This window comes from Wolffia australiana, chromosome 14 (assembly GCF_029677425.1).
Source record: "Wolffia australiana isolate 7733 chromosome 14, ASM2967742v1".
In the NCBI taxonomy this organism is placed as follows: Eukaryota; Viridiplantae; Streptophyta; class Magnoliopsida; order Alismatales; family Araceae; genus Wolffia; species Wolffia australiana.
Window position 1 is genome coordinate 15,524,755 of NC_135848.1, and position 26,940 is coordinate 15,551,694.

The 26,940-nt window shown below is 45.1% G+C and overlaps 1 protein-coding gene across 1 annotated transcript in view; it reads left to right on the forward strand.

The window, feature by feature from the left end:
• Positions 1-26,940, forward strand: part of PIR121 (transcription activator) — a 108,634-nt gene that overhangs the window by 56,623 nt on the left and 25,071 nt on the right. The window contains exons 18-20 of the mRNA XM_078585773.1: positions 13,167-13,337; positions 24,198-24,274; positions 24,479-24,581. Of these exons, the coding sequence (XP_078441899.1) occupies positions 13,167-13,337; positions 24,198-24,274; positions 24,479-24,581 (351 nt within the window). The remainder of the gene's footprint in view (positions 1-13,166; positions 13,338-24,197; positions 24,275-24,478; positions 24,582-26,940) is intronic.

Genomic DNA, 26,940 nt, shown 5'->3' on the forward strand with positions numbered 1-26,940 from the left:
CATTCTTCTCAAATACAGTTATCTCTTCATCCATAGCTTGGGGCCCTTAATGAATAAATGATGCTTCCACTGATCTTGGAATTTTCGCTGACCCAATTCTGGAGAGAAATGTCTAATGAGGCTTGCTAAGCTACTCGGAGGAAATCAGGTTGGAGATGTTGGATTGTGGTTTCTTTGTACATCAGCTGGTTTATGTAGAGCAATAAGAGAATAAGTTATTTGACCAGTTTAGTTTCTTGCTAATCATCTCCAAGATCTGGTGCTTCTCTATCTTCACATTGTACTGTAACCTGCAATGAGTCCCATAGCATCACTTCTGGATGAGGTTTGCCTCGAGTAGCTAGTGGAGGTCTGTAAGTGGGAACCATGAGACCACCCCTCCTAACTTCCTGTTCTGACCGAGAGTAGGTTTATCAAGACAGAATACTCCTTATAAATGTCAGTTGAACTATCCCCTAAATACTTTGAAGGGCCACCATGCTAGAATGCCGTAGGTTCATCAAATGTCATGCTATCAGTTATAAAAAAACCACCTGGCTGTGGGGTGATAAGAACTGTATCCCTTCATAGTAGAGTAACCCAAAAAGATACATTTTTGAAACCTGGGGTCCATTTCGTTCACTGCTGAAAATTGATGGTGGATAAAGGAAATACATCAAAATTTCCTGCAGAGGAGATCTGTTATCAACTACACCTGGAGAAAGCTATGTGACAGCTTCTCTTGTCGACTCAAGCGATTTAATTTCCTTGATGGATAGAGATTAATGAGATGGGATTGCTTGTAGGATTCTCATTTGAAGTAGCACAGGTCAAGTAGTGGCCATTATATGGCCGATTCTACTTTCACCCATCCCATTCTATTCAATGTTACTGCAATATGAGTCTCCTGAAAGTAACAAACTATCCCGACGAATCCCTTTCTCCTGAAAGTAACCTAACTTCAGAGTTGAATTATTCACTGGCATTATTAGTCTTGTGCCTTTTTACACTGGCATCAAAGTATACCTGGATAATGTCACAGAGCACCTGAGCAGTAATTGTGATGTAGCCCTGAAGCCCATTTCTTGAGGCCATTAGCAACTGGTAGCTCAAGATGGAGACCCTTCTAGAAGCTAACAATATCTACAGAAAAGTACATGGAGACCCACAAAATCCTTTGACAGAATCTTCTTCTGCCAGAATATGCACAATATCTCTGCTACATCTTTCTAAGGTGCAGATCTGTTTTGTCTTATCAGAATTTCCTTGAGCCACACAATATATTTTTATAGATTCTACAGGCCTCAGAATCTACATTATATCTCTGCAGAATATAAGGGCCCTTGTATCCCCGAAGGAACATTAGTAAAGTACTTTTTTATTCAGCATTCTTTTTCGCCGCTCTGAGTGTTCTCTTTGTCACAGAGTGCTCAAAGCTTGTGGACTCAAGCACAAACCCCGCGTGGACTAAAGTGTTGGAGAAACTAGTTTTGTGGACTGAGGACTTGGTTGCTTCATGTAAAACAAGGCTTGTGGATTCAAGTAGTGTTCCTATGTTGTTCATGGGCTAAGGCTGTGTCGAATTCCCACCTTAGACTTAAATGTTTACCCACATAAGTCGAGTGTATTCATGCGTAACATGAAAAATCAAATTGCTTGATATCCAGTGTAAGCCCCTGATATTTAGTCCAGGGATGTTGATCACATATGATTAATACTCATTGTTATACTTAATGTGATCCTCTCTCTCATGCTCCAGAATCTATCGCTAGTGGAATCTTGTTGCGAAATTAATTCGATCTCCAATCCCCTAATGCCTTTGGGGTAGTCATGCCTTTTCCTTTACACATGTTTCCCTTGAAATAAGACGTCCTCCCTTTAAGAGAGTAGCCAGAGAACTATCTTGTTATTGTAAGCACTCGTTTCTCTATCTCTTGTCCTTCGGAACCTCGTCTCTTGCCCTGCGATACCTATCCCTCATGATCATTCTTCTCTTCACAGCAGGCTCCCCGCCGCGGACGAGAGAGAGCTCTCCTACCGGTGGACCTCCTAGATGCTCCCGCCATGATCCCCCATCTGTGACTCGTAAAAGACATCAACAATGAATAGGGCCTAACTAGTGATCATTGGAGGAGTCATCGAATGGGAGAAGCACTCTATCGCCCCGCCGTAAAATCCACCAAATTCAGGAGACTAAATTTTCAGCGACTGGCGGGAGACGAGGACCAACACAGACACATAAGGAATCTACTACAGAACCAAATTCCTTCCTTGCCCAATGGCCAAGCCAAGATCACGGAGTCCTCAGGGAACTCCCTCCCTGGCGCATCCCATCGCAGCAGGCAGACAGATGAGGGATCTCCCAAGTCAAAGCTGGTCGGAGTAGAGAAAGAGAAGTCACAGAATTGAATTACTATGCAAGACCAACTAACTGAGAGCTTGAGAGGCAGTATGTGCTTCTAGGCTATGTCGGAGGCAGGAACTCCAGTACTAGGCTATATGAGAAGTTTCCTTATGGTCCTTCCCAGGTCGACCCGAGGGGAATAGCACTAAGGACCGACCGAGCGACTCGTGAAGACAAAAACAGACAGAGTGAGAATTTGCTGCTTCATGAGTGCTCCATACATCCAAGATTGCAGAGATCCATTGACATGTAGTAACTGCAAGGGCCGTTCTTCGTCCCCGCGCAGCGCAGAAGATTCTTCTCGCCCCCTTCAAAAGGAAATCTCGCGTTCATCCTCACCGTGAAGATCCAATCTCGATCTCATCTCAAGCTTCCTCGAGAAATTTCTTGCCCGTACTCTGCCGGAGACGTTGATCTAGAGCTTGCGGAAGATGATGACATTCACGAGCCGAGCAAGAATAGTATCGTCGATAAACAAGGCAGGAAGGATCGTCGGCGCGCGGTGCAAATTGCTTGGGAGAAACTGGTCCGGTGGTCTGGCTCTTGGCGTTCTAGGGCTAAGTCGGACGTGCTGGAACGACCAAGAAGGTTGTAGTTCTTGGAGGAGGTTCTTTCGGAACAGCAATGGCAGCTCACGTCGCTAGAAACAAGGCTGAGATGGACGTAAGCATGCTTCTCCGGGATCCTGATGTCTGCAGATATATCAATGAAACACATTTCAACTGCAAGTATTTTCTTGAGTATAAGCTGCCCGAAAATGAGGTTGTGATGACTGACCCACAAATTGCGATGTCGGGTGCTGATTTTTGCTTACACGCGGTACCAGTGCAGTATAGCTCATTTTTCCTTGAAGGAATTTCTAAGCATGTGGACCCAAACCTACCGTTCATATCGATTAGTAAGGGCCTGGAACTCAATGCTTTGACGATGATGTCAAAAATTATTCCACAAGCGTTGGGAAACCCTCGTCAGCCATTTATTGTGTTATCTGGACCGTCATTTGCTCTGCAGATCAAGAAAAAGTTATTCACAGGTTTGAACATTGCCAATGTACAGATTCATCACCATTACCAGGATGAGGGTGTGCATATTGTGGTTGCTACTCCCGGAAGGCTCAAGGATCTGTTGTCCAAGAAGAAGATGACTCTCGATTGTTGCAGAAATATCTTTGCTATCAAATGGAGATGGCTTCTGCAGAACCCTCGACGCCACCTTCTCCTAGCTCTTCGAATGTCTTCAGCATGTGTATTGTGTCTCTGGAGTACTACATGGCTGCACCAATCCCCGGTTTGGACTTTGGCGAAAGTCCATGTTTCAAAGATATCAGGGTAATTATGGATCATAGAGACAACATGTGCGTGGATGCTGTGTTGTCAGAGCAAAAACGTTTTATGGATATCATTCTCACGAAGAATTATTTGTCAAGATATATATATATATATATATATACCACCCTACAGATGTTGGTAGAGCAGCTGCTCTTCTGCTGTCAGGGTCTATGCTGAACAAAAGTATCCAGCCTTACGAAACTCACATTCCATTTCTTCTCCAATTTATGGCTTCCATGATCATGAGAAATATTGGAATGCTGCCTTCCGCCAGCATCGGACATTCGATCCCAAACTTGGAGAACAGCTTGCTCGATTTTTCATCCATCAGGTAACAATCGCAGAACAAACTCTTGGGAATATTGAAGAATATATGTGGGCGGAAAAGCGTCGTGATTGATCCATAGCTTAGTGGGACACTTTCCCTCCTGATCCAAATGTCTATGCTCAAGGTGGTCAATGGAATTCGGAGAAACCATCAGTCGAGCATGAGGATGTCAATAAGTCTGCAGGAGATGGAGAACATTGCTTGATCTGCATCCGATCATCCAGAGACTCGTGGTCCAGGTGCGGTTGTTCCTTTCATTTGTATAATAGCTTGTTATATGTTGATCCTGCTAGATGATCGTCTGCTACTTGAAGATGGTTCAAAGATCGCTGTATCATGCACCTGTTCATGCTCGAAGAGTTTAGGGAACCAGATCAACTGAATGTGAACGTGATAATGACATTGTTGCAACACCCCTCCCACTTCCACATCTGGGCTCCCTCTGCTGGCGTTTCCTCCACTTCTTACGCTGTGTTGACTCCACATCAGTGGCTTCGGACGCTCTGATCGTTCTTCTCTTGCAAGAAGGTCCTGGCTGCTCGGCTACAAACAAGGAAAGACGTAATAATCTCTGCATATGGCAAACCCAGAGATCTCTGGGCGTACACAAATATACAGGACCAAGAGTTGCAACTCAGCTGATTTCCTTGAGAAGCGGAAGAAGTAGAAGGATGCAAAGATCAACACAGACAGATACAAATCCTGGGGCCCCAGCAATAACAGTGTCCATGTCGAAAGGGGAACAGCCTCAGGGAACAATCAAATGCTTATCAAGTTCCTGGATGGAAGGACACGATGCATCCAAATCCCCCCAGCCTCTATTTCTGGCGAGACCCTAAAGCAACATCTCTACAACATAACCCGAATTCCCCCACACCTTTTCCGACTGGTCTCTGAATCCAGAGAAATCTATGATGAGACCATCATCTGCTCGTCTAATTATGTTCTCTACCCGTCCTGCAGTCTTCTACTCCGCCTTCATGGTGGTTCTGGCAGCACGAGAATGCGACAACGCCAACAAGGTGAAGACGGCATGCACGCAAAGATCCCACAAGGAGGTTACTTCAAAGGATGCTTCATAGCAGGGTCCAGGACAAGGAGGGGGGAGCCGGGACGACACTCACTGGGTGAGAGCGATTGGCGACAACATTATTGGCCACATGATCAGGAAAGCTACACAAGGACAGAGGGGCTGCAGAGGTCAGGGTATCAGGTGGGAAGGCCCAGTGGCCTGGTGGGGTGCGAAGACCACCATGAGGCAAACTCCACAATGGTGGGTATAGCCACATGTAGAGAGAGGGGTCAGTGGTACGAGAGGACAGGGAGGATTCTCCCGATGGCATGGAGGGAGGATAGCGGAGCAACACGCTATGTAGGCTCTTTGCACCGCACCCTTGGCAACCTGCAGAACAAGTCGAGCAGACCTACAGGAGACAATCCACATGGGGGAATGGGAGAAACAACATGATGGGTCGCAGTTTCCCTCACCAAGCCAGGACGATGCTTAGATAACGCTCTGCATCACGGGGGGAAGAGAGTTGTAACAGAATGGGATGGTCAGAACCTCTCCTAGTTCTAGCAGAATACGCAATGTTGAGTAAGTGCAAGAGGTGCAAGAAGTGGATGGGTGGGTGAGAGTCGGTCCACGACTACAACGAGCTATTCGTCGGCCAGAGCTATATAAAGCTATATAGAGTGGGAGGGGCTGAAGAGCACTGTTATCGATGCTTGAAGAGCGGCCATCAGGCAAGGGAATGTCGGGGCAAGCTGGTCTGCCTTAGATGCCGTATGACAGGCCATCGTCAAATGGAATGCCCAAGAGACGGTAGAGATGTGGTCAGACAAACATACCTCAACTGGAAAACTCACGGCTCCAAGGGCCCTCAACCTCAACCAAAAGTTGACAACATTTGGCAAAATGGAGCACAGGCAGACCACCAGAGAACCCTGATGGGCTGCCTAGTCAGAGGGGTCCGAAGAGGCTCCCCTACAACAGACAAGGTTCAGACGGGTCTCCATAGCAAAGTTACAGCCATCGCCAAGGTAGAGGTATGGACCCTCGAAAGCGGTAATTTCTTTCTTCGGGGAGCATCAATGGCAGCTTACACATTGCTGATTGGCTGGGAGCAAGTAATCAGCGGGGGTGCACTAGTGAGATGGCGTCGGGGTCTCCCAAGAGATGGTTCAACAAGGGGATCTAGTGTCTCACACATTATAGAAGCTCAAGACGTCCCAATGGGATACCAGATCAGAACGGCGCTGGAGGCTTTGGTCAGACCTTTAGGCACTCTCAAACGTGTCCTCTCTTATGGCTTGGAGTCGGGGGGCCCAAACATAGTGGTGCTGGAGTGTCGAGCACATCCAAGCAACCACGCCTCCACCCATCCTGAACTTTGGGGCCCAGAAGGAATCTATGAGGTTCGTCTCACCACAATATTGCCACCGCCACTGCCACTGCAACCGGCAAATTGACAGTGGGCCACGAGAGACAAATGCAAAGAAGTAGCAACTCCCTCCGAGGGGATGTCAGTTTCCAGAATGAAGATGGTCGTCCTAGAGCCGAGGAGACAGCAACCAAAAGTCAATTCAGGGATAGAGGATGACCCCAAAGGGATCTCACACAATAAAGAGGACACAATGCAGGTACGACAGGAAAACCAGATGCCACAGACATCCGCCACAAATGAGACACACGTGGCAGACATTGGGAAGGGGGGAGAACCCAAGAGTCAAGAGATTGTGCAGGAGCTAGGAAGTACACCAGTTAGAAGGGCAATAGTTAGTGAAGGAAACAACAAAACTCTAAGTCGGCGGCTGTGGCTACGCAAATAGGGTCACCAAGGTAGTGAAAGGCTTGTATACAAACATAAGAAGTTGGGCATCCATCATGAGCGGAGAATAGTTGCATGGCGAAGGACGGAAAAAGTGGCCGCCTGCTGCTAGCAGTCAAATACAAGGCCCGAGGTAGCAATTGAGAGGATCAAGGGTTGAAAGGGGCAGCCTAACCCCAGGGTAAATGCAAAGAGATCCTCTGCCATCTCTGTAGTGCCGTAGCAGAGTCAGCTGACGAATCAATAAGCGCAGTGAACTCTCCCAACCACGCCGCAATAGAACCGGCAATGGAACAAAAGACCACAGAGGCCCCTCCCAACTGGGCTGCAAAAGAGTTGGTGGGCAATCAAACAATCACGGAAGATCCTCCCTATTGTGACTTCACAGAGCCTGTTGGAGAACAAACAGTGATGGAGGACCTTGTGAGAAACGACAGGGCTAAAGAGATCACACTGAAGGTTGGACTAAAGCTGGCATAGGGCAGTTAAGGGGGTGAAGATCGTTCTCCATGAAGTGTATCGCATGGAACGTTCGTGGACTCCATGATGAAAATAGGCGCGGAGTAGTGGGAAGGTATCTGAGAGAATGGGGGGCCACCATGGCATGCCTACAGGAAACCATGCTTGAAAAGTGTGAGTCAAGAGAGTGGAATACACTGGGGAGGGGCTTTTATGAAGGTTTTATGGTGGTCAATGCCATAGGGGGGCCAGGGGGTGTTGTGGTGGCATGGAACGAGCAAATATTTTCAGAAACAAACACGTGGACGGGTCAGTTTGCTGCGGCAGTCAAATTAAAATGCATGGATGACAATTTTGAAATGGTTGTAGCTTTGGTCTACAGTCCAACCTGTGCCTCTTGGAGAAACAACCTATGGAGAGAGTTGGCCGATCTAGTGGCACCTTCCACGGGTGCCCTTTACTGATAGGAGGTGACTTTAATGTGACATTGGAAGCGCAGGACCGACCGAATGGAGCAGGAGGGAGAGACGTCGATTCAGAGGCTTTTTGGGCTTTCATTTCGGAGTCATTTACTCCACGAAATGGGACCTACCGACTGCACATATACATGGAAAAGCACAATGGGCCATAACGGGATGTCGAGATTAGACCAATTTTTATGCTCAGTGGAGGTTGCAGAAAGTTTCCCACTAGCAGATGTAAGATCTCTCCCAAGGCCACTATCAGATCACACTCCCAATGTATAGCTGAAAACGAAGCAAACAGAAGGCCTACCTATTTCAAGCTTGACAAGTCGTGGCTACAAAATGCTGGCTTCAAAGATGAGATAGCGAGAAAGTGGTCAGCAAAGACCCAACTCAGATGTGAAATGGAAACACTATCAGCAAGTATTCATAGGCTGAGGCACCACCTTGTAGAGGTCCATAAGCGCATCCACGAGAACAGAAGGCAATCCAGAAAAGAAGCCTTGCATAAGATCAAAGTTTTGGATGACCTGGAGGATACTTGATTTCTGGAAGAAGATGAAGCCCATGAGCGAAGAAAATGGAGGGGCGTGGTCGCCGAAGAAGACAAGAAGTGAGAGATAGACCGGATACAACGGTCTAGACAACTGTGTCTAAAGGCAGGGGATGCGAACACAAGATTCTTCCATCTAGCTGCTAATGGGAGAAGAAGGATAAGCAACATTCAAAAGTTGAAGGTGGGAGGCCAAGAACATGTCGGACCAGAACTGGTGGGTTATGTCGTTGCCAAACACTTCCGCTCGTTCTACAAAAAAGGATGGCGTAACCTGTTGGTGTGGTGTGGTAAGGGTGCGTGAATCTTGAACCCGGCTCACAAGGTAGATTTGATTTGTCCTTTCTCAAAGGAGGAGGTCTAGAGGGCAATTAAAGGACTCAATGGCAAAGGGGTGCCAAGCCCAGATGGTTTGCCAGTATTCTTTTACAAAGATTTTTGGGATTTGGTAAGACTGAATGTGATGGCCACGCTTGAAAAATTTCGCCAAGGGACAGGCAGTATGGAGAGAAACAACTAGGCATACCTTTTTCTCCTTCCAAAGATACAAGGCGCAGATAAAATCGAGGATTTCAGACCAATCTCGCTATCCAACTCCATCTACCTAATTATTGCAAAGGTCTTGGCGAACAGGCTGAGAGTAGTGATCGGAGAGCTTATCGGGCCCTCCCAATCAGCATTCATACCGGGCCGCTTACTAGTGGATAGCGCAGTCACGGCAGGAGAGATAGTAGCTTCATGGAAAAGGCACGGGACCAAGAGGTTCATGTGGAAAGTTGACTTCGCCAAAGCATACGACACACTAGATTGGCGTTTACTTTGGGCATCAATGAAGAGAAGGGGCTTCCCGAAGGAATGGATCACATGGGTAAAGAGATGCATAACTTCACACTCATTCTCAATGTTGGTGAATGGGGGGCGAGAAGGAGGGCGTATACAACCGCAAAGGGGTGTAAGGCTAGGTTGCCTGCTTGCCCTCTTACTTTTCGTCCTAGCGGCATACGCACTTGCCACTAGTACCAACCTAGCAAGCTCCCACGGACTCTTAAAGGGATATCAGACAGCAAGCCACCCTGACGGTATTCAGCTATTGCAATACGCAGATGACACCATTTTTTTTATAGAAGGCTCAGTGGAGGAGGCAAGAAACTTGTCCACCTTACTAGATCTATTTGCAGACTTTTCTGGCCTACAGATCAATCGGGCTAAATCAGTTTTTGTGGGTAGCGGCTTCTCTCAGGAGGAGGCGTCACAATGCGCATTGGCACTTGGTATACCACTTGGAAGCCTACCTATGAGATACTTGGGCCTGCCACTGAGCACAGGAAGGATGACTAAGGTAGATTGGCAGCCAGTGGTGGAGAAGGTCGAGAGATGACATGAAGGCTGGCAAGCCAAGGTGCTGTCTAGAGAAGGTCGACTAGTGCTAGTGAGGTCGGTCCTGTCATCAATTCCTATCTTCCACCTCTCGGTGTTCAAGATGCCAGTAGGAACCGGTCAGAGGCTTGAAGGCTTGATGCGTCATTTTCTGTGGAAAGGCGCTGGGCTTCGAGGGTCGAGGGCTGCCGTTGGTGGCATGGGATAACGTCTGCAGACCTACCAAATAAGGAGGCCTGGGTGTTCTTCACCTAAAATGCATGAACACAGCACTACTAACAAAGTGGGTGACACGGCTTATGCACCCTCGGGAAGACCTAGCCATCCAAATTTTGGGCGATATCTATGGTCGAGGATTAAATTGGGATGAGAAAGCAAGCCTAGGCAGAGGAATGTCGCCTTTCTGGCAGGGCCTTAGACAGATTTTTCGCCAAATTAAAGACTTTTTCACTGCCTGACTTGGCGATGGCTCCCTATTTCGCTTCGAAGAGACCCATGGTCTTTGGACGTCCCGTTGAATGAGGCATTTCTTCGGCTCTATGCGCTGGCCAGATGCCCCGATGCCATAGTGGCAGAATGTTGGAACAACATATGGAATCCAATGGTAGAAGGTGCTCTCTCAGATCAAAGGGTGGCAGACTTCTTAGGCAGGCAACAAGCTTTGTCTCAGTGCTGGCTAAAACATGGTGAACAAGACAGATGGACTTGGACAGACTCCCTTTTCTGTTCGAAAGGCCTACATGAAACTATGCCAGGGAACGGCGGATCAATCATTGATGCAGGCATGTCGGGCCATGTGGTGCCTCAAGATTCCATTAAAGGTTAAGATCTTTGGTTGGCTCTTACTACGCAAGAGGCTGGTGACACACGTCTTCCGTTGCAGGATGTATCGTAGTACCTCTACGACGTACACTCGATGCACAAATGGTGACGAAGATTGCAACCATTTATTCTTAGAGTGCCCAGTCGCCCGTTCGATCTGGGCTACCCAAGTGCACTTGGCGCCAAATGTGTCTTCAGAGGAGGCTTTTTGGGAGTTCATAAGGCAAGGGGGCCCTAGGAGGAGGGAAGAGGAAGGTCGAGCGTAGACAGTGCTCTGGGCGATATGACTACACTGAAATGAGGCAGTATTTAGGGGGGGCAAGGTGTCCAAGGACGGGCTAGCCCACGAGGTTGAGGGCCCCATGGCATCCTGGTTCGCTATAGGGGTAATCAGTTAAGATTGTAACTCCAAGTGGTTACCACTTTGTCGGGTGACCACCTTAAATCACTTTTCAAAAAAAAAAAGACAAGGATGCCCTCTAGTCCCGCTACTCTCTGTCTTGGCCATGGATGCCCTTGCCATAAGCACAATGGAGGCTTGCTCGAACGGCATCTGAATGGTTTTTGGTCCCCTAGTTTCCTTGCAGCAATTCCTCTTCTGCAATATGCAGACGATACCAGTTTTTTAATAGAGGGTGCTGAGGAGGAGTCTAAAAACCTATCCATCTTACTTGAGCTTTTCGTGGACTGTTCGAGACTACACATTACCCGCGCCAAATCAGCCTTTGTCGGGATGGGATTATTGCTACAGAAGGAAGCTCTCTGTTCTAGAGCCTTGGGGACACCTAGTGGTACACTTCCCATGTAATAGTTGGGTCTCCCATTGACAGGGGGTCGTATCAAATCTATAGACTGGCATCCAATAGTGGAGAAGATAGAGCGGAAATTGGAGGGAGGGCAAAGTAGAGTGTAATCGAAGGGGGGACAGTTGGTGCTGCTACGCCACGTGCTGTCAGCAATACCTATTTTCTACCTCTCAATATTGAAACAACATGTGGGAACCAAGAATATTTTTATAGAAAAACTCAGGATTGAAGGAAGGGAGGGGGATATCCATCGTATCGTGGGATATATTGTGCAGACTAGTTTGCTTGGGGGGACTTGGGATACTGAAATTGCAAGATCTCAACCTAGCATTACTGGCCAACTCGGTGTACAGACCTATGGGACATGATACATCGATGGCTACTCTAGTTTTGAAAGACATGTTTGGCTTGAGCTTGAACTGGGAAGTTTGTGGACACCCAGTCGAAGCAGCCTCGACATTCTGGCAAGGGTTGAGGTATGTGTTTCCTCATGTCCTTGATTTCTTCAAAGCAAAGCTAGGAGATGGCACAACATTCTGGTTTTGGCTAGACACATGGTTCCCCAAAGGCACACTAAAGGCAGAATTCCCTCGCGTGTATGCCCTTGCAAGGACCCCCCATGCCACAGTGAGTGAGTGTTGGGATGGCACACGGACCCCATGCCTAGGCGACACTCTGACTAGAGAATGGAAGATCATACAAGGTTTCAGCAAACCCTAACCCACCTACACCAGCTAGGAGGGACACAGGATGGGTGGAAGTGGATAGACACATCTTTCTCTGTTCGAGATGCTTATGTGAAGCTCAGCCGCGGAAAAACAGGATCCCCAACGTGTGTCGCATCATATGCCGACAAAAGTTCCCCCTTGAGGTGGATATTTTTTGTTGGCTGCTCCTGTGACAAAGAATAGTGACGGAGCTTCGACATTGTGTGCTATGTGCATAAACAGTGATGAGGATTGCACTCACCTCTTTTTTGATTGTTCCTTTGCCCGAACGGTATGGACCTGTGAGCCACGCAAGGGGGTGTATATCTCATCAGAGGTGGCATTTTGGGATTCAATACAAAGTGGAGCACCTAGGGAGCGAGAGGGACAGGGTTGACTGTTCGCAGTACTATGGGCATTATGGCTGCACAGGAATGAAGTCATCTTCAAGGAACGGGAGCATCAACAGATGCGGCGATACAAACAGTTGCGGGTTTTACCGTTGCATGGTGTAAAAGCCCAGGGCCAAGGCCAAGGCCCAGGCCGGCCTTTTAGGCCCTATATGTACTTATCGATAATATAGTTTTATCTCACTGGGAGGGTCACCGACTTTCTGTGATCTCCCCTATCCTTTTTCAAAAAAAAATCTTTGGACGGCTCATCCCTGATGAACCCCTACGCCCTCCCTTCGACCTTTCCCTCAACCATTCCTGTTCTCCTCTATATTCTGGGAACACTCATTTATTGCTGAAATACATTGAAGAAGATACATCTCGAGTGGGATGAAAGCAGAAGTCTTCAACCAGAATTTACTCTGGACATTTTTTATGTATGTGGGACTTCAAATAAGAATTGTTATTTGTATGTGTCCTTTACAGTAATAAAATGATATTATATGTCGGAATGCGTCAAATATGATTTCCTTTTCCCATTAGATGAAAATATAGCCATCCTTGCTCTTTGAATTAATTTCATGCCATTGACATTTTCATTTATGCTATAAGAGACTAAAATAATTCTGCTTTGTCATACATCATTTAAGTTTTATTTATCTATCGATTTCAATATTAACCAGAAAACTATTTAATTCACATTTTACAATATCTAGTTTCCTGTGGAATGCTCGCTTCCCTGCATGCTCGTGGATCATGGTGTCACATCTCAAGACCCATCACTTCTTGAGAATATTTTATTGCCACTTGACATATATAATGATGCTGCTCAACAAGCATTGACAACTTTTAAGCAACGGTTTCTCTATGATGAGATTGAAGCAGAGGTATGCATTTTATTCCGTCTATACCTACGCCTTGGACATTTGCCCATAAATGTGTGTTATGTTAAATAGTGCATATCTATTCAATGTTTGATTTAAATTAAATTTTGAAATCAACTTTTATTTCTAGGGCACAGTTCATAAATTTGAATTGACATTTTTCACCTCAACCTGTTGAAGGGTCATCTTTTGAAATGATGTCATTGTTGAATATAGGCTAAATTCAAGTAATATATACAGATAATCTGTTACAAAAAGGAAATTAGATAAAGTTGAAGTGAAGTTCTTCACACATATCTCATTACTGCTAGTTTTTATTGGTGTTTCGAATAAACCCAAGGAACTGATGCAGAAATCAGTCCCATATGACTCCCATCGAGCTCCACACTCCTTGCCAGCTGGTAGATATTTCTTGGCATGAAGAGTCATCTTTAATGATAAGTTACTGGTTTAAATACCAGTTTACCAGGTATTGGGCTGGGCCTAAAGAAGTTGGTAGAACTTATGTACCACTTTGGGAATGAATTAAATGCAGAGAAAAGAAAAAGAACATGAGAGGCCACTTATAACATAGTGTCATTTACAGTTGAGAGGAAGGAGAAAGATAGCTGTATGTGATCAGCAGTGCAGCCTGACTTACAGTGTTTAATGAACCTTGATATACTTTAGTAAATATAGCAACATCTTTCTATCTGTATAATTTACAGTTCTCACCAGCACTAATGCTCAATTGTTGCAGATCCGAGTGGCTTCTTCTTGGGTGGCCTCCTGGTAGGAACCTAATTTTTATTGGGTAGAGAGAGGGAGAGAGGGGGAGAGAACGGTGGTCAGATTGTCACTGAGATGAGAGGAAAACAAAGGCAGCAGGAAGATCATTGCCTAGAGAGGAGAAATGACAGAGAGAAACCTCAGTTGGGATTCTTTACTTCACATCTACTGGTAGGGGTACATCTATTTAAGGGAAAATGTGCCAAGCAGGCGAAAAGATAGAAATGCCGATAGTGGGCCAAATGACTATTTGACCATGACAAGCAAATATTCAGAGGCAGAAATCCTTCCATCTACAAGTCGTAGCAAGGATCATCCTCAGTTTGACCATCTTCGATCAAGTGCTCCATCTACTTCTTTTTGAGTGTAATTTGGGCATATTTCTGCCAGTGGAGAAAGTTTTCTATGTTGAGCTAACGGTGCAGGGGAATGCAAGGCAGACTGTATTACCATTAGCTTTAGTGCTCGCTGGAGCCAGGGAGAGACAACTTAGAATTCTTGAGGAGACATGGAAGGTAGGACCAAGTCACTCACAAAATGTAGAGAAATTTGTCAAAGGCTGGTAAAGACTTTAAGTCGATAAAGCAGGCCACAGTGATTGGCTACCATCTGAAGGTCATCAGACATCCACACGAAGGTTTTGTAGCATAGTCTGCTGGAAAAGAGTCTCCAAGCAGTGGTGCATCTCCTTGTGGGAGGGGGGAGTGCAGATCCATATCTTGCTGACGGCAGTCGTGGCACAGATGGTGATCTCTTCCTGCTGGATAATGACAATGTGTTGTACACCATCCTGATATGTCCTACATATGGATTGGCAACAAAATACTGATAATGTATCAGGAATATCTCTGCCCTCTGCTCCTTTGCCGATCACCCTCAAAACTCCGTCCCTTCTTACTTCATCATTATGTTCTGCTAGCCCACGCTCTTCAGGAGGGATCAAGGTCAAATCCACCCACACCCTCCAAAAGACGCTGGCCTCGCTGCCCGCTCAGAAAATCAAAACAAAAAACTTGGCCCTCCAGCTGTTGGGCCCCTATCTTTTACATTGTCAGCCAGGGCTTCTATTTGAAACTTGGCACGGCCCAAGATTGCCCAGTTCGAAATTTTTTCACTATGCCTCCCTTAGGAGGCTATTTCCCCTAAGTTGTCATTATGCTCGTGACTGTGGTTGCGTGTCTTCATGTTTGTCTTCCTTCTCCAGTAATCAATGGAGTGTATGACTGCATCACCTCTGCTGGGAGATCGACCACCATATGCCATAGAACCCGAATTCTATGAATTGCGGGTGTTTTATGCAGATGCTCATCGTCAAATTCTTCATGGGCCTTAATCATGAGTATAAGAGTCTTGAGAAATCGCCTGTGTCGCTTCTTTTACTCTCTTAGGAAGCTGACACTACAGGGGTCTACCCACCCTACAAATGAGGGTGGAAACTGAAGCTCAGGCAGAAATATTTGGAGGAAGAAGACTCGTGGTGAGAGACACTCCCCTTGGTAGCACAATCGTTGACCAAACTAGGGTTGGCAGGCCATTTTGAGTGTTTTATGGGTACGTTATCTGCTTCCCCCTTCTCCTATCCTCAGCCTCCCTCTGTTTTTTTATTGGTATCTACAGTACCATTATGTAGCCAACTCTTACATTGGGGGAAAGACCTCACGTTCACTGAGGCATTTTCCCTTGTTCATTCTACGCAAAATGGTATTGATGAAGGATAGTGACAATGCCCTTGCTACAATGCATTAGGGGCCCATCCCCAACCTTCATCCACTTGTGCCATTCCTTCTACTCTGATAAGCGTCTACTAAGGACTTATCAATCGAAGAAGAGGAAAGCCCAAGTTCAAGATGCCACACGTGCAGATTAAACCACACGTGTGAGAGTTTGAAATAAGGCGGGAAAAAGCAACTCGGCAAAAGAAAGCATCGATGATACAAATAAGGAGGAAGGGGAAGAAGTTGGGCATCGAGATTAAAATACAAGAAGTTGCTGCCCTGGAGATTCTCCCGGAGTTTGGTCGTCATCCGATCCGGTCGGCGTCGCTACTTCTACTCGACGGATTGGTCTCCCCCTGATCCGGTCTTATCCTTCACACTTCTGCTGTTTCTTCACAAGTCCTTCAAGCCTTCTCCAAGTTCTTGTTTGTGTTCTTGTTCCCGTGGAACTCGAGTTAATTTCGGTATTCTTGTTGGTTATTGGAAACTCAACGTTCAATGTGCAACTATTATCGAGAAATAGCTGCGTTATATTGTTAGATCTACAGTATCCTAACAATTTTGGCATCTGAGCCTTTTGATTCTTGGAAATAATGGCAGATTTAGAAGAGAAGTTGGAGACGCTAGCCAGTAAGGTTGAAACTAACCAGACTCGAGTTACAAACGTACTTGATCATATTATGCAGGAAATGACTATTATGAATGCTCAGCTTATGAACAAGGCGCCAGTGATTGGGAATTCCAATACATATGCCGAAGCTTCCGCACCACCTCCGGGAAGGAGGATAGACTTCGATTGCAGATACAAGAGAGGAGATCTGCCAGTATTTGGAGGATATCAACCTGAGGCTTGGTTGAAATGTGTTGAAAGGTTTTTTCGTCTTCATCCTATGGCTGAACATCACAAGCTTCATCTTATAGCACTGCACTTAGATGATTCTGCCTTGACCTGGTTTATTCATACAGAAGATAATTTTGGCATGTTGACATGGTTAGATTTCAAAAATCATTTTGAAGGAAGATATGCTTTATCTGTGCATGTATTACATAAACAGCTCTTTGAGATTGGACAAACAAAGTCAGTGGGGGAATATCGGACTGAATTTGAAGTGATTATCATACAATTACCCATTGTGGCTCCCGAGATCAAGGAAAACGCGTATCTCAGGGGATTACGACCAGAAATCTGCACAGAAGTACTCCGATATAGACCTTACGGTCTGAAGGAAATCATGGACTTGTCTCTGAGAGCTGAGATGGATCTAGGAGTCCTATATAGAGCCCCGCAAACTACTCCTCTGTATGCGGAAATTCAGCAAGAATCCATAGCACTTACTAAATCAGTATCGGCAGCTCCGACAAGAATCAATATTGGGTCGGTGAACAAATTCAAGCAAGGAAACACTAATTCTTTTCAATCATCTGCTAATGCTCCAGTCAATCACAAAAATACCCAATACGATACGTTCAGTCGAAGAAGAAACTTGAGAATTACAGACTCTGAATATCAACTGAGGAAAGACAAGGGTCTCTGTTATTACTGCAATGACAATTTTAGTCCTGGTCATCGTTGCAGGAAAAATCTGAATTTAATTTTGGTCAGAGAAGGTGATGAATCGTCAGAGCTTTGTGATCCCATAGAAGAAGATGATTTGTTGCAAACTGATGACGAACCCATCACCCAAGGAGCCTTGTTTTTGGCAAGAGTTAACTTGAGACAGGCACAAACACACACTGCCACTGGAGCTTTGAAAATGTGGGGTTCAATCAAAGGAGCTAATGTAGTAGTGCTGATTGGTGGAGGGGCTACTCATAACTTCATCAACCCAGCTATTCTGAACACTATGGAGATTCCTATATTAGATGGACCCAATTTGATGTGTTGTTGGGGGATGGGTATTTGAGGTCTTCTAGAGAGATATGCCTCAATGTGCATCTCTATCTACAAGGAATGGGTATTATTCAAGATTTTTTTCCATTATCCCTGGGAAGATTTGATGTGGTGCTAGGTGTTAAATGGCTCCAAACTCTGGAATGGTTTTATTCAAACTACAATTTACTCACTCTTAAAGTGCTATGGAAGAATCGAACAATCGGATCCCGAATTCAGACCTTACGGTGACACAGCTAATCTGCCTCCGCAAGCCATACTCAAGAGCCATATTCCGAAGGCTTCATGATCTGTGCAACCTGGACAGGGCTCCGGTACCTACTTTTCAACTCTCCTCTATGAATTTGAATTACGATTCTTTATATCCTTCAGTTTTTGAATCAAATATGGCTCTACCTCCAAAACGAGAAATTGATCATCGGATACATTTGTTACCGGGATCCAGACCTGTTCACTTGTGACCATATCGATATTCCTTTTTGCATAAGAAAGAAATTGAGACCCTGATTCAGGAAATGCTGGAAGCCCAGATCATCAGACCATCTACCAGTCCATTTTCCAGCCCCGCATTATTGATTAAGAAAAAGGACGGGGGATGGCGGATCTGCATTGACTACAGAGCACTCAACAAAATTACGGTACCAAACAGGTTTCCGATTCCCATTGCTGAAGAATTATTAGAGGAATTCAATGGGACTACTATCTTCACAAAGTTAGACCTAAAGTCGGGGTATAATCAGATACGGATGTGTGAAGAAGATATTCATAAAACGGCTTTTAAAACTCACCAAGGTCATTACGAATTTTTAATCATGCCTTTTGGTCTATCAACTGATCCTGCCACATTTCAGAGGCTGATGAATTCTATATTCCGACCGTATCTGAGAAAATTTGTTCTTGTCTTTTTTGATGACATCCTGGTATACAGCAAATCCCTTGAGGAACATGACTCTCATCTCAAGCTAGTGCTGGAATTACTACAAGATCATCAGCTGTGTGTCAATATAAAAAAGTGTGAATTTCACAAGGACAAGATATAATTTTTGGGTCATTGGGTTTCTGCAGAAGGGGTATCTACCGATGCTGGGAAGGTGAAAGCTGTCAAGAGGTGGCCTATTCCTACAAATTTGAAGCAGTTAAGGGGTTTTCTTTGGCTGACAAATTATTCTAGAAGATTTGTACATCATTACTCTTGCATAGCTTTACCATTGACAACATAACTGAAGAAGAATGCTTTCCAGTGGACTCCGGATTCTGAAAAGGCATTTCCATCTTTAAAGGAAGCCCTGGCTACTACACCCATATTAAGCCTTCCACACTTTTCAAAGCCCTTTATAGTGGAAACGGATGCCTCAGGCTATGGAGTGGGACCAGTATTAATACAGGATGCACATCCAATAGTTTATTTCAGCAAGGCGTTATCCACCCGAGCTCGAGCAAAATCTACTTATGAGAGGGAATTAATGGCAGTGGTGTGGGCAGTAAACAAGTGGAAGCATTATCTCCTCTTCAACAAATTTTCTATTCTGACAGATCAAGCATCGCTCATGTTCTTAAATGACCAGCAAGGGATACCGCAGCCCTATCACAAGTGGGTCTCCAAACTTTTGGTCTCCAAACTCCTTGTGTTCATCGATGCTAATATAATTATGGGAAATGACTCTCATGTGGCGGCTCATTTCATTTCCTATATTACTGGTGAATTTGGTATCAATCTTCTGGCCCACAATGCTAATTCATTGGTATTGAGGTTGCATATTGTACTACTGAAACCTTTTATACCAGCGGAAGTATATTAATGACGTCTTCAAGAGCTCGGAAAGGATACACAGCCCCTTACCACTCCTATCAACGGCAATTACTGACTATATCTGGCAGAGTATGTGGACCCTGTTGATCAAAGACAAATGCAAAGCTTTGTTGGTAAGCTGATATATCTCACTTGCACTTGCGCAGATATCGCTTATGCAGTGGGTGTGTTGAGCCAATTTTTGCATTATTCAAAGATGTGTCAGATGCACACAGGCAACTGTGTACTCAATTATCTCAAGGGTATGGTTGGACTTGGTCTTCAGTTTAAGCAATAAGGGCTGCCAAACTTCTCAGAGTATCATTGAACTGTGTTCTATGTGATTCCAGTAGCTTTGTTGGAATCACATTTCCATGAGTGCAATAAAATAACTTTCCAATCCATGCTCTTAATGTTTGTTTTAGGCTTCATTATGCACTGTTCAATTGACGTATTGAAATGGCCCGTTAGCAAGAGAATATCTTGCATGAAGAACGTTGCTGGGATGAAGGAATGCCATCTTGTAAGACAACCTCTTTGCGAAGAGAAGGGTAGAGGGACCTCAGCAATAGACCACATCCTTTGAGTCTGCCCAGGCCACCTTTGTCACGGCTGCATTAGCTGTAGTCACCATGCCCACATCCGTCACTTCAACCTTGATACCAAGATCGATCTCCTTTGACACGGACCACATTCACTGTACCATATTCTCCAGCTATTGTATCTGCTGCAGCCTGTGTCTACACCCACTTCAACTACTGTGTCCTACGCCGCCGTTGCTATTGTGATCGTCACCACTATTGCAACTATATCAACTACTGCCGCAGCTGCCATTTTGCACTTAGGCACCTTTTCAAGACACTTCATCAACAGCGGCCATGTTATCATTATCTGTGGAGGTGGCATTGGCTGAATATTGTTGTGGCATCTCTCTTGTTATTCCAGCTCAAGGGGCCCGATCTTGATCAGAAGTGTCTTTAATGTGGCGCTTGAGGTAGATGCCGACTCAGAGGTTTTTTGGGCTTTCATTTCAGAGTCATCACTTCATGAAATGGGGCCAATTGACTGCACATATACATGGAAAATTATAACGGGCTCCAATGGGATGTCGAAATTCGACCAATTTTTGTGTTCAGAAGAGCCAGTAGAGTGGTTTCCATTAGCATACGCGAGACCACTCCCGCTTGCACTGTCAGCCTTACCCTAATTGTATGGACAGGAAACGAAGCGGTTAGAAGGCAAACCTATTTCAAGCAAGATAGATCGAGGCTACAAGAGGCTGGCTTCAAGGACGAGGTAGAGAGAAAGTTATCAGCACAAACCTGACTTGGATCTGAAACAGATATCCTAGCCACCAGAATTCATGGGCTGCGGCATCATCTCGTGGAGGTCCACAAGCGCATACTCGAGAACATATTGCAGGCCAGAAGAGAGGCCTTGGACAGGATCAAAGAACTAGATGACCCGGAGGATACTTGGTATTTGGAAGAAGATGAAGCAGAGGAGCAGTTTGGTCGCAGAAGGAGACAAGAAGCTTGAGATTAATTAGAAACAAAGGTCTAGACATGATGCCTACATCCAAGGGATGCGAACATGAGATTCTTCCATTTAGTAGCAAATGGGAGGCAGTGGGTCACCAACATTCAGAAACTGAAGGTGATAGGCCAAGAACATGTCAGATCACGATCAGTGGATCATGGTGCTGTAGAACACTTTGGCTCCCTTCATAAGAAAGGTTGAAGTTACCGGTAGATGTGGTGTGCTAGGTGTGCACAGACGTTGGATCTGGTTCACAAAGCATAGTTGATCTATCCTTTCTCAAAGGAAAAGGTGAAAGAGTCAATTCAAAGACTCATTGGCGAAAGGCACCAGGCCTGAATCGTCTGGCGGTGTTCTTCTGCCACGAGTTTTGGGATTTGGTTTGGCCAAATGTGATGGCCACGCTTGAAGAATTCTGCCAAAGGACTAGCAGCATGGACAGAATTAATCGGTCATACATGTTTATCCTAACAAAGCTACAAGGTGCTGAAAGAATCAAGGATTTCAGTCTGATTTTTCTATCCAACTCCATTGACCTAATTATTGCTAAGGTCTTGGCAAACAGGTTCAGGGAAGTGATTGGGGAGCTCGTTGGACCCTCCCAATCAGCATTTATATCAAGCCTCTTATAGGTGGATAGCGCAGTTGCATCAGGAGAGATCTTAGCTTAATGGAATTGGCACGAGACTAGGAGTTTCATGTGAAAGGTTAACTTTGCCGAGGCCTACAATGCACTAGACTGGGACTTCCTGTGGGCATCAATAAAGAGGAGTTTCTCCAAGGAATGGATTACATGGGTGAAGAGATGCATTACATCACACTTTCTCAATGTTGGTGAACAATAGGCCTCAAGGCGAGCTTATACAACTGCAAAGGGAGGTGTGGCCAGGATGCCCCGTTGTCCCTCTACTATTCATCCTCGCGGTAGATCCACTCGCCATTTGCACCAATTAGCATGTTCCCCACGATCTCTTGAAGGAATACCAGGCAACAAACTATCCCGAGGGTACTCCTCTATTGCAGTACGCAGACAAGCCCAACATTTTTATAGAAGGCTCTGTGGAGGAGGCAAAAAACTTATCAACCTTATTTGTCGTATTTGGAGACTTCTCTGGCCTAAGAATCAATTGGGATAATTCAGCATTTATGAGTAGTGGGCTTTCGCAAGAGAAGACACAATGTGCCGAGGGGTAAGGTACGTCGTACGGAAGCCTACCTATGAAATACTTGGACCTGTGATTGTCTAGAGGGAGGATGACTAGGTAGATTGGCAGCCGATGGTAGAGAAGGTTGAGAGATGGCTGGAATGACAACAAGCCAAGGTACTGTCCATAGGAGGTCGATTGGTGCTGGTGAGATAAGTATTGTTACCAATTACCGCCTTCCACCTCTCAGCATTCAAGATACCTGCAGGAATTGGTCAGAGACGTGAAGGCATGATGCATCATTTCTTCTGGAAAGGCGTTGGCCCGAATCAGAGTCTAGGTTCGGCGCTGGTGGTATGGGATATCGTCTGCAGACAGCTATGGTAGTGGTATGAGATACCTGTCAAACAATGAGGCTTGGGCATCCTCCATCTACAGATCATGAACACATTATTAATTAACAAGGCGGATGACAAGGCTCATGCACCCTTAGGAGGACATAGTTGTCCAAATTCAGCTAGACAGCTATGGTAGTGGGTTTAAACTGGGATGAGAAAGCAGCCTCGGTCTGCGGGACATCGCCATTCTGTCAGGGCCTTAGATTTTTTCCTAATTTAGAAACTTCTTCTCTTTCCGACTAGGAGACGACTCCCTGTTTTGATCTAGGTCAGATAAGTGGTCGTTGGGTGGCAATTTGAGGGAGGCATTCCCTCGGCTCTTTGTGTTTGCCTGATGCCACAGCAGGGAAGTGTTGGACAAAAAATGGAATCCGAGGGTAGAGGGAGCCCTCTCAGACCCGAGGGTGGCGGATTTCTTGATTATTCAACAAGTGCTGATTCAATGGGTTTGGACCAGCGCTTCCTTTCAGTTCAGAAGACCTATGGGAGGATCCGTTAGGGAAATGAGGATCAACCAACTAACGAGGCATGTTAGGCCATTTATCACCTAAAGGTTCCACTAAAGTTTAAAATCTTTGGGTGGCTCTTTTTGCACAATAGACTAGTAACCCACATCTTCCGCAAGTGGACTCAATGCATGTCAGCAACAGCATGCACTTTATGCACAAGAGGTGATGAAGACTGCAACCATTTATTCTTCGAGTGCCCCTTCGCCCGCTCGATTTGGGTCACCCAAGCGCAGCTGGCAGTGAACGTGACATCAGAGGTGGTCTTTTGGGAGTTCATATGGAGAGGTAGCCCTAGGATGAGGAAAGAGGGGGGCCGAGCGATGACAGTGCTCTGGCAATATGGCTACGCCGTAATGAGACAATTTAAGGGACCCTAGGTGTCTAAGGACGGGCTTGCCCACAAAGTCGAGGGCCTCATGGCGTCATGGTTACCTCGAGGTGTAAACAGATAGGGGAGGGGTTGACCATGTATGATTAGAGCTTGAGGGCTCTTCACATGCACCTTTGGGTGCTTACCACTTTGTTGGGTGACTGCCTTAAATCATCTTTTAAAAAAACAAATCTAGAAAACTTTACACCCGTAATAAGAACTTACTGTAGAAACATATCTGCATACAATTGAAAAAATGACCTCATGCACGTACATTTCCTGAACTCACCCTTTAATTGCCTTGTTTGTGGAATGACATGTATTTTTGTTGCAGCACGCTCAACTCAGATATTGTTTGTTTTGATCAGTTAAGTTTCATCATTAAAAAAATTGAAGTTGGCTCATTGTTTCACATGCTGGTCATTCTTTTGCTGGCTATATGGCATCTAGAAAGTCAATTGAAAGCAACATGGGATCTGGAGTTGCATTTCAAATAAAATTGGATTTTATCTAGAGGTGTAGCATATAAAGGAGAATCAACTTTGATATTTTGAAAAGGATAAATGATGTGTAAGGGTCACACTGACAACATGAATTATGAATTTTACATACAATCTTTTTTGGCTCATCTTTCTAATCTGTTTAGGATTGCATCTGTAAGTTGATTTATGAATTTAATTTGATTTAAATGAAGTATAATTTTACTGCCACACTTACAACATGCATTATGTTTTCCTAGGCGGACATAAGCTTCGATCAGCTGGTCTTTAAAGTTAGTGAAGCTATTTTTATGTACCACAAATGCTGGGCAACAAGGTAATCTTGTTCTCTTATTTTCGATGATAAACTCCTGATCTCTTGAAAGTATTTCATGAATTTAAGATGACGGGGAAAAATTTGGTTTCCTTTTTCAGGATTCTTAGAACATAACACTCCATCACTTAAATTGGCATTGAATTAAAATTTTAAAATCTTCTTGCTTCCTCTTGGTCCTTACTTTCATATATTTGAAACTTGCAGAAATCTTCTTGATGAATCTTTCATGGATACTTTCGACTATGGAGGGAATTTTTCTACTCAACCTTTGGACTTCTCAGAGATTTACAAATTAAGAAGAGTAAAGGTGACTTCATTGTAGTTTGCTTTCTCTTGACAGAATTATTTTATTTGTGGAAAGAATAAAAAATAATGAATGAAGAAGTTCCAATGACTAATTTATTCAATGGAAAAGAAAACAGTACATTACTTGTAAGAGAAGAGAGTATGATGAATCAATAATTCATAGTTAAAAAAAACAAAGGGAAGATCAGCCGTAACTGGTGATCAACCCAAAAATCATGATATAGATAAGCGTGATCGCTACATGGCGTTCACTCCCCTTTAATGAGGGAAACTAAGTTCTGACCTTCAACCCCAACCCCAGCCCCATCCCCATCCCCCGACCAATACAATACTTACTCTTGGTGTCGTGCAGAATATTATCTAATGAGACTTCCCTTCCCTTGAATACAACGTCCTAACGGTGCAGCCTTATGGCCCAAAGAACTGCAAGGATCCTTCTCCACCACGGCGGTCTCCTGTCAAAATCCTGTGGTCCGATTGTGCCCAAGGGCTTGTTTAGTGTCTCCAAAGAAGGGGGCGTCCGGCTCACACTGCTGGTTTCTATGTTATCTCCTTTGGATTGCCTTCATTCAGGGGTCTTCCGCTCTATCTCCTCTCGATTGGATAAGTATTCCTCCACCTCTCCATGTCGTAGTCCTAACCTACGGCTGGCTTCAAATGGTGGCGGTGGTGGAAACCGTGGTCTTGGCCTCGTTCTGAAGGCTCCATTACGACCTTGACAACAAATCATACTCGGTATTGGTGACCCTTCTGACATTTCCACCTCCAAAGTGACAAAGTTTGGGTCCCCAGAGTCCAGCCCTGTCGAGATGATACTCTTGAGTCTCCCGAAGGACTTCACCATTTCCTCTAATGTTGACCAACTTCTATAGCCTAATGGAACCCCACAGACCTCCACCACAACCACCGTCAAATTCCGCCCTTTGGTCCCATTGATAGGGAGGACCCTACGCCATCGTATCTCCGCTATCTCAGGAAACTTCTGGGTCCATCCACAGTCTGCAACATATGCTGCCATGGATACCCCTCTGATTAGTACGGTTCTGTTGTCTAGTCTCCCCAAATGAGCGTGGCCCAACAAAGGATACTCCTTCCATAATCCTCTTTTGTGTTTGGCGACGCCGTGCAGAGTTCGCAGTCATGGTAGCCCTGCATACATTTGACCATAGGTATCACCATATATGTAAAGAAAAACTCGTCTAAGAGAGAAAACAAGGCTTATAAAAAAACTCTACATCGTACTGCTGAGATTGTAATGTTCCTATCTGGGTAAGTGAGGCTTGGACCTTCCAATCATTATTCTTCCATGATTCATAATACATCAAAAGATCATCCAAAGAGAGAAATCACAATGACCATTGTGCTAAAGAGATGACGATCATTCACACCACAATTTAATGGCCGATTTACTATAATCTGCAGCTTCAAAAGGATGGGTTTTCAAAAGAAGGGAGGGTGACCAAGCTGAACTTCTCCCGCTTTTACTTAAATGATTAACCATGCAGAGTTGAGAGAGGACTTATTTTTGGAGATTTCAAATATTTTTATATAAAGTTTTGTAGATAGTGTTACATAATACCCAGGAATAAACTAGGGTACTTTTAGAATGGATCAAGTGGTTTCTTACCGTAATCCTTGATGATTAAAAGGAAAATTATTCATGATACTTTATGCCAATTATGTGGAAAAATAACTCTCCCTGGGTCCATGAGATGGGTATGGAACTGCATGCTGCCTGCTGGGCCTCCTGTCTTTGTCTGCTATTTTTCTGCAAGTAGATTGACGGTGACCTACTTCTCTACATCTCCGACAAGTTATTGGTTCTCTACATTCTCGTGCATGATGTCCTTGCTCTAAACATCTGAAATACATGTTTTTGGTGGTGAGATGCCGCCTGGGAGCCGTTTCCTGTTTGGGTCGTGACTTTATGGCTAGCTATGTCTTCACTTTTATCCATCCATCCTCATCATCATCTGCTCCCCGTCTTCCTCTTGCTGTGGTCATGTCTCTCCATTTAGCCCTGAAATCTTTCTCCCTCCTTGTGTTACGATTGATCTTTGCGGCCCCCAAACTCAGGCGGGGATGTGTACATCCTTCACGACCTTCTCTGAAGCGGCATGATCTGATGGGGATCCATCTCAGCAATTTGATGTTGCTCCGTCCGACTTCTCCTCTCCACATCGACGAACTATCGTGAGCGCCTGCCATCCCCTCATCATATCATGTCTTCCTGAGGCCGAAGACATCCTCTTCGGTATTTGTTTTCCATTAGCTGCTCTGTAGGTCCCAGCGAATGCTCCTCTATGCTCTCCACCCGTGCGCACAACCTGTCTTGGGTGTGCCAAGGGCCCGTCTTCTCT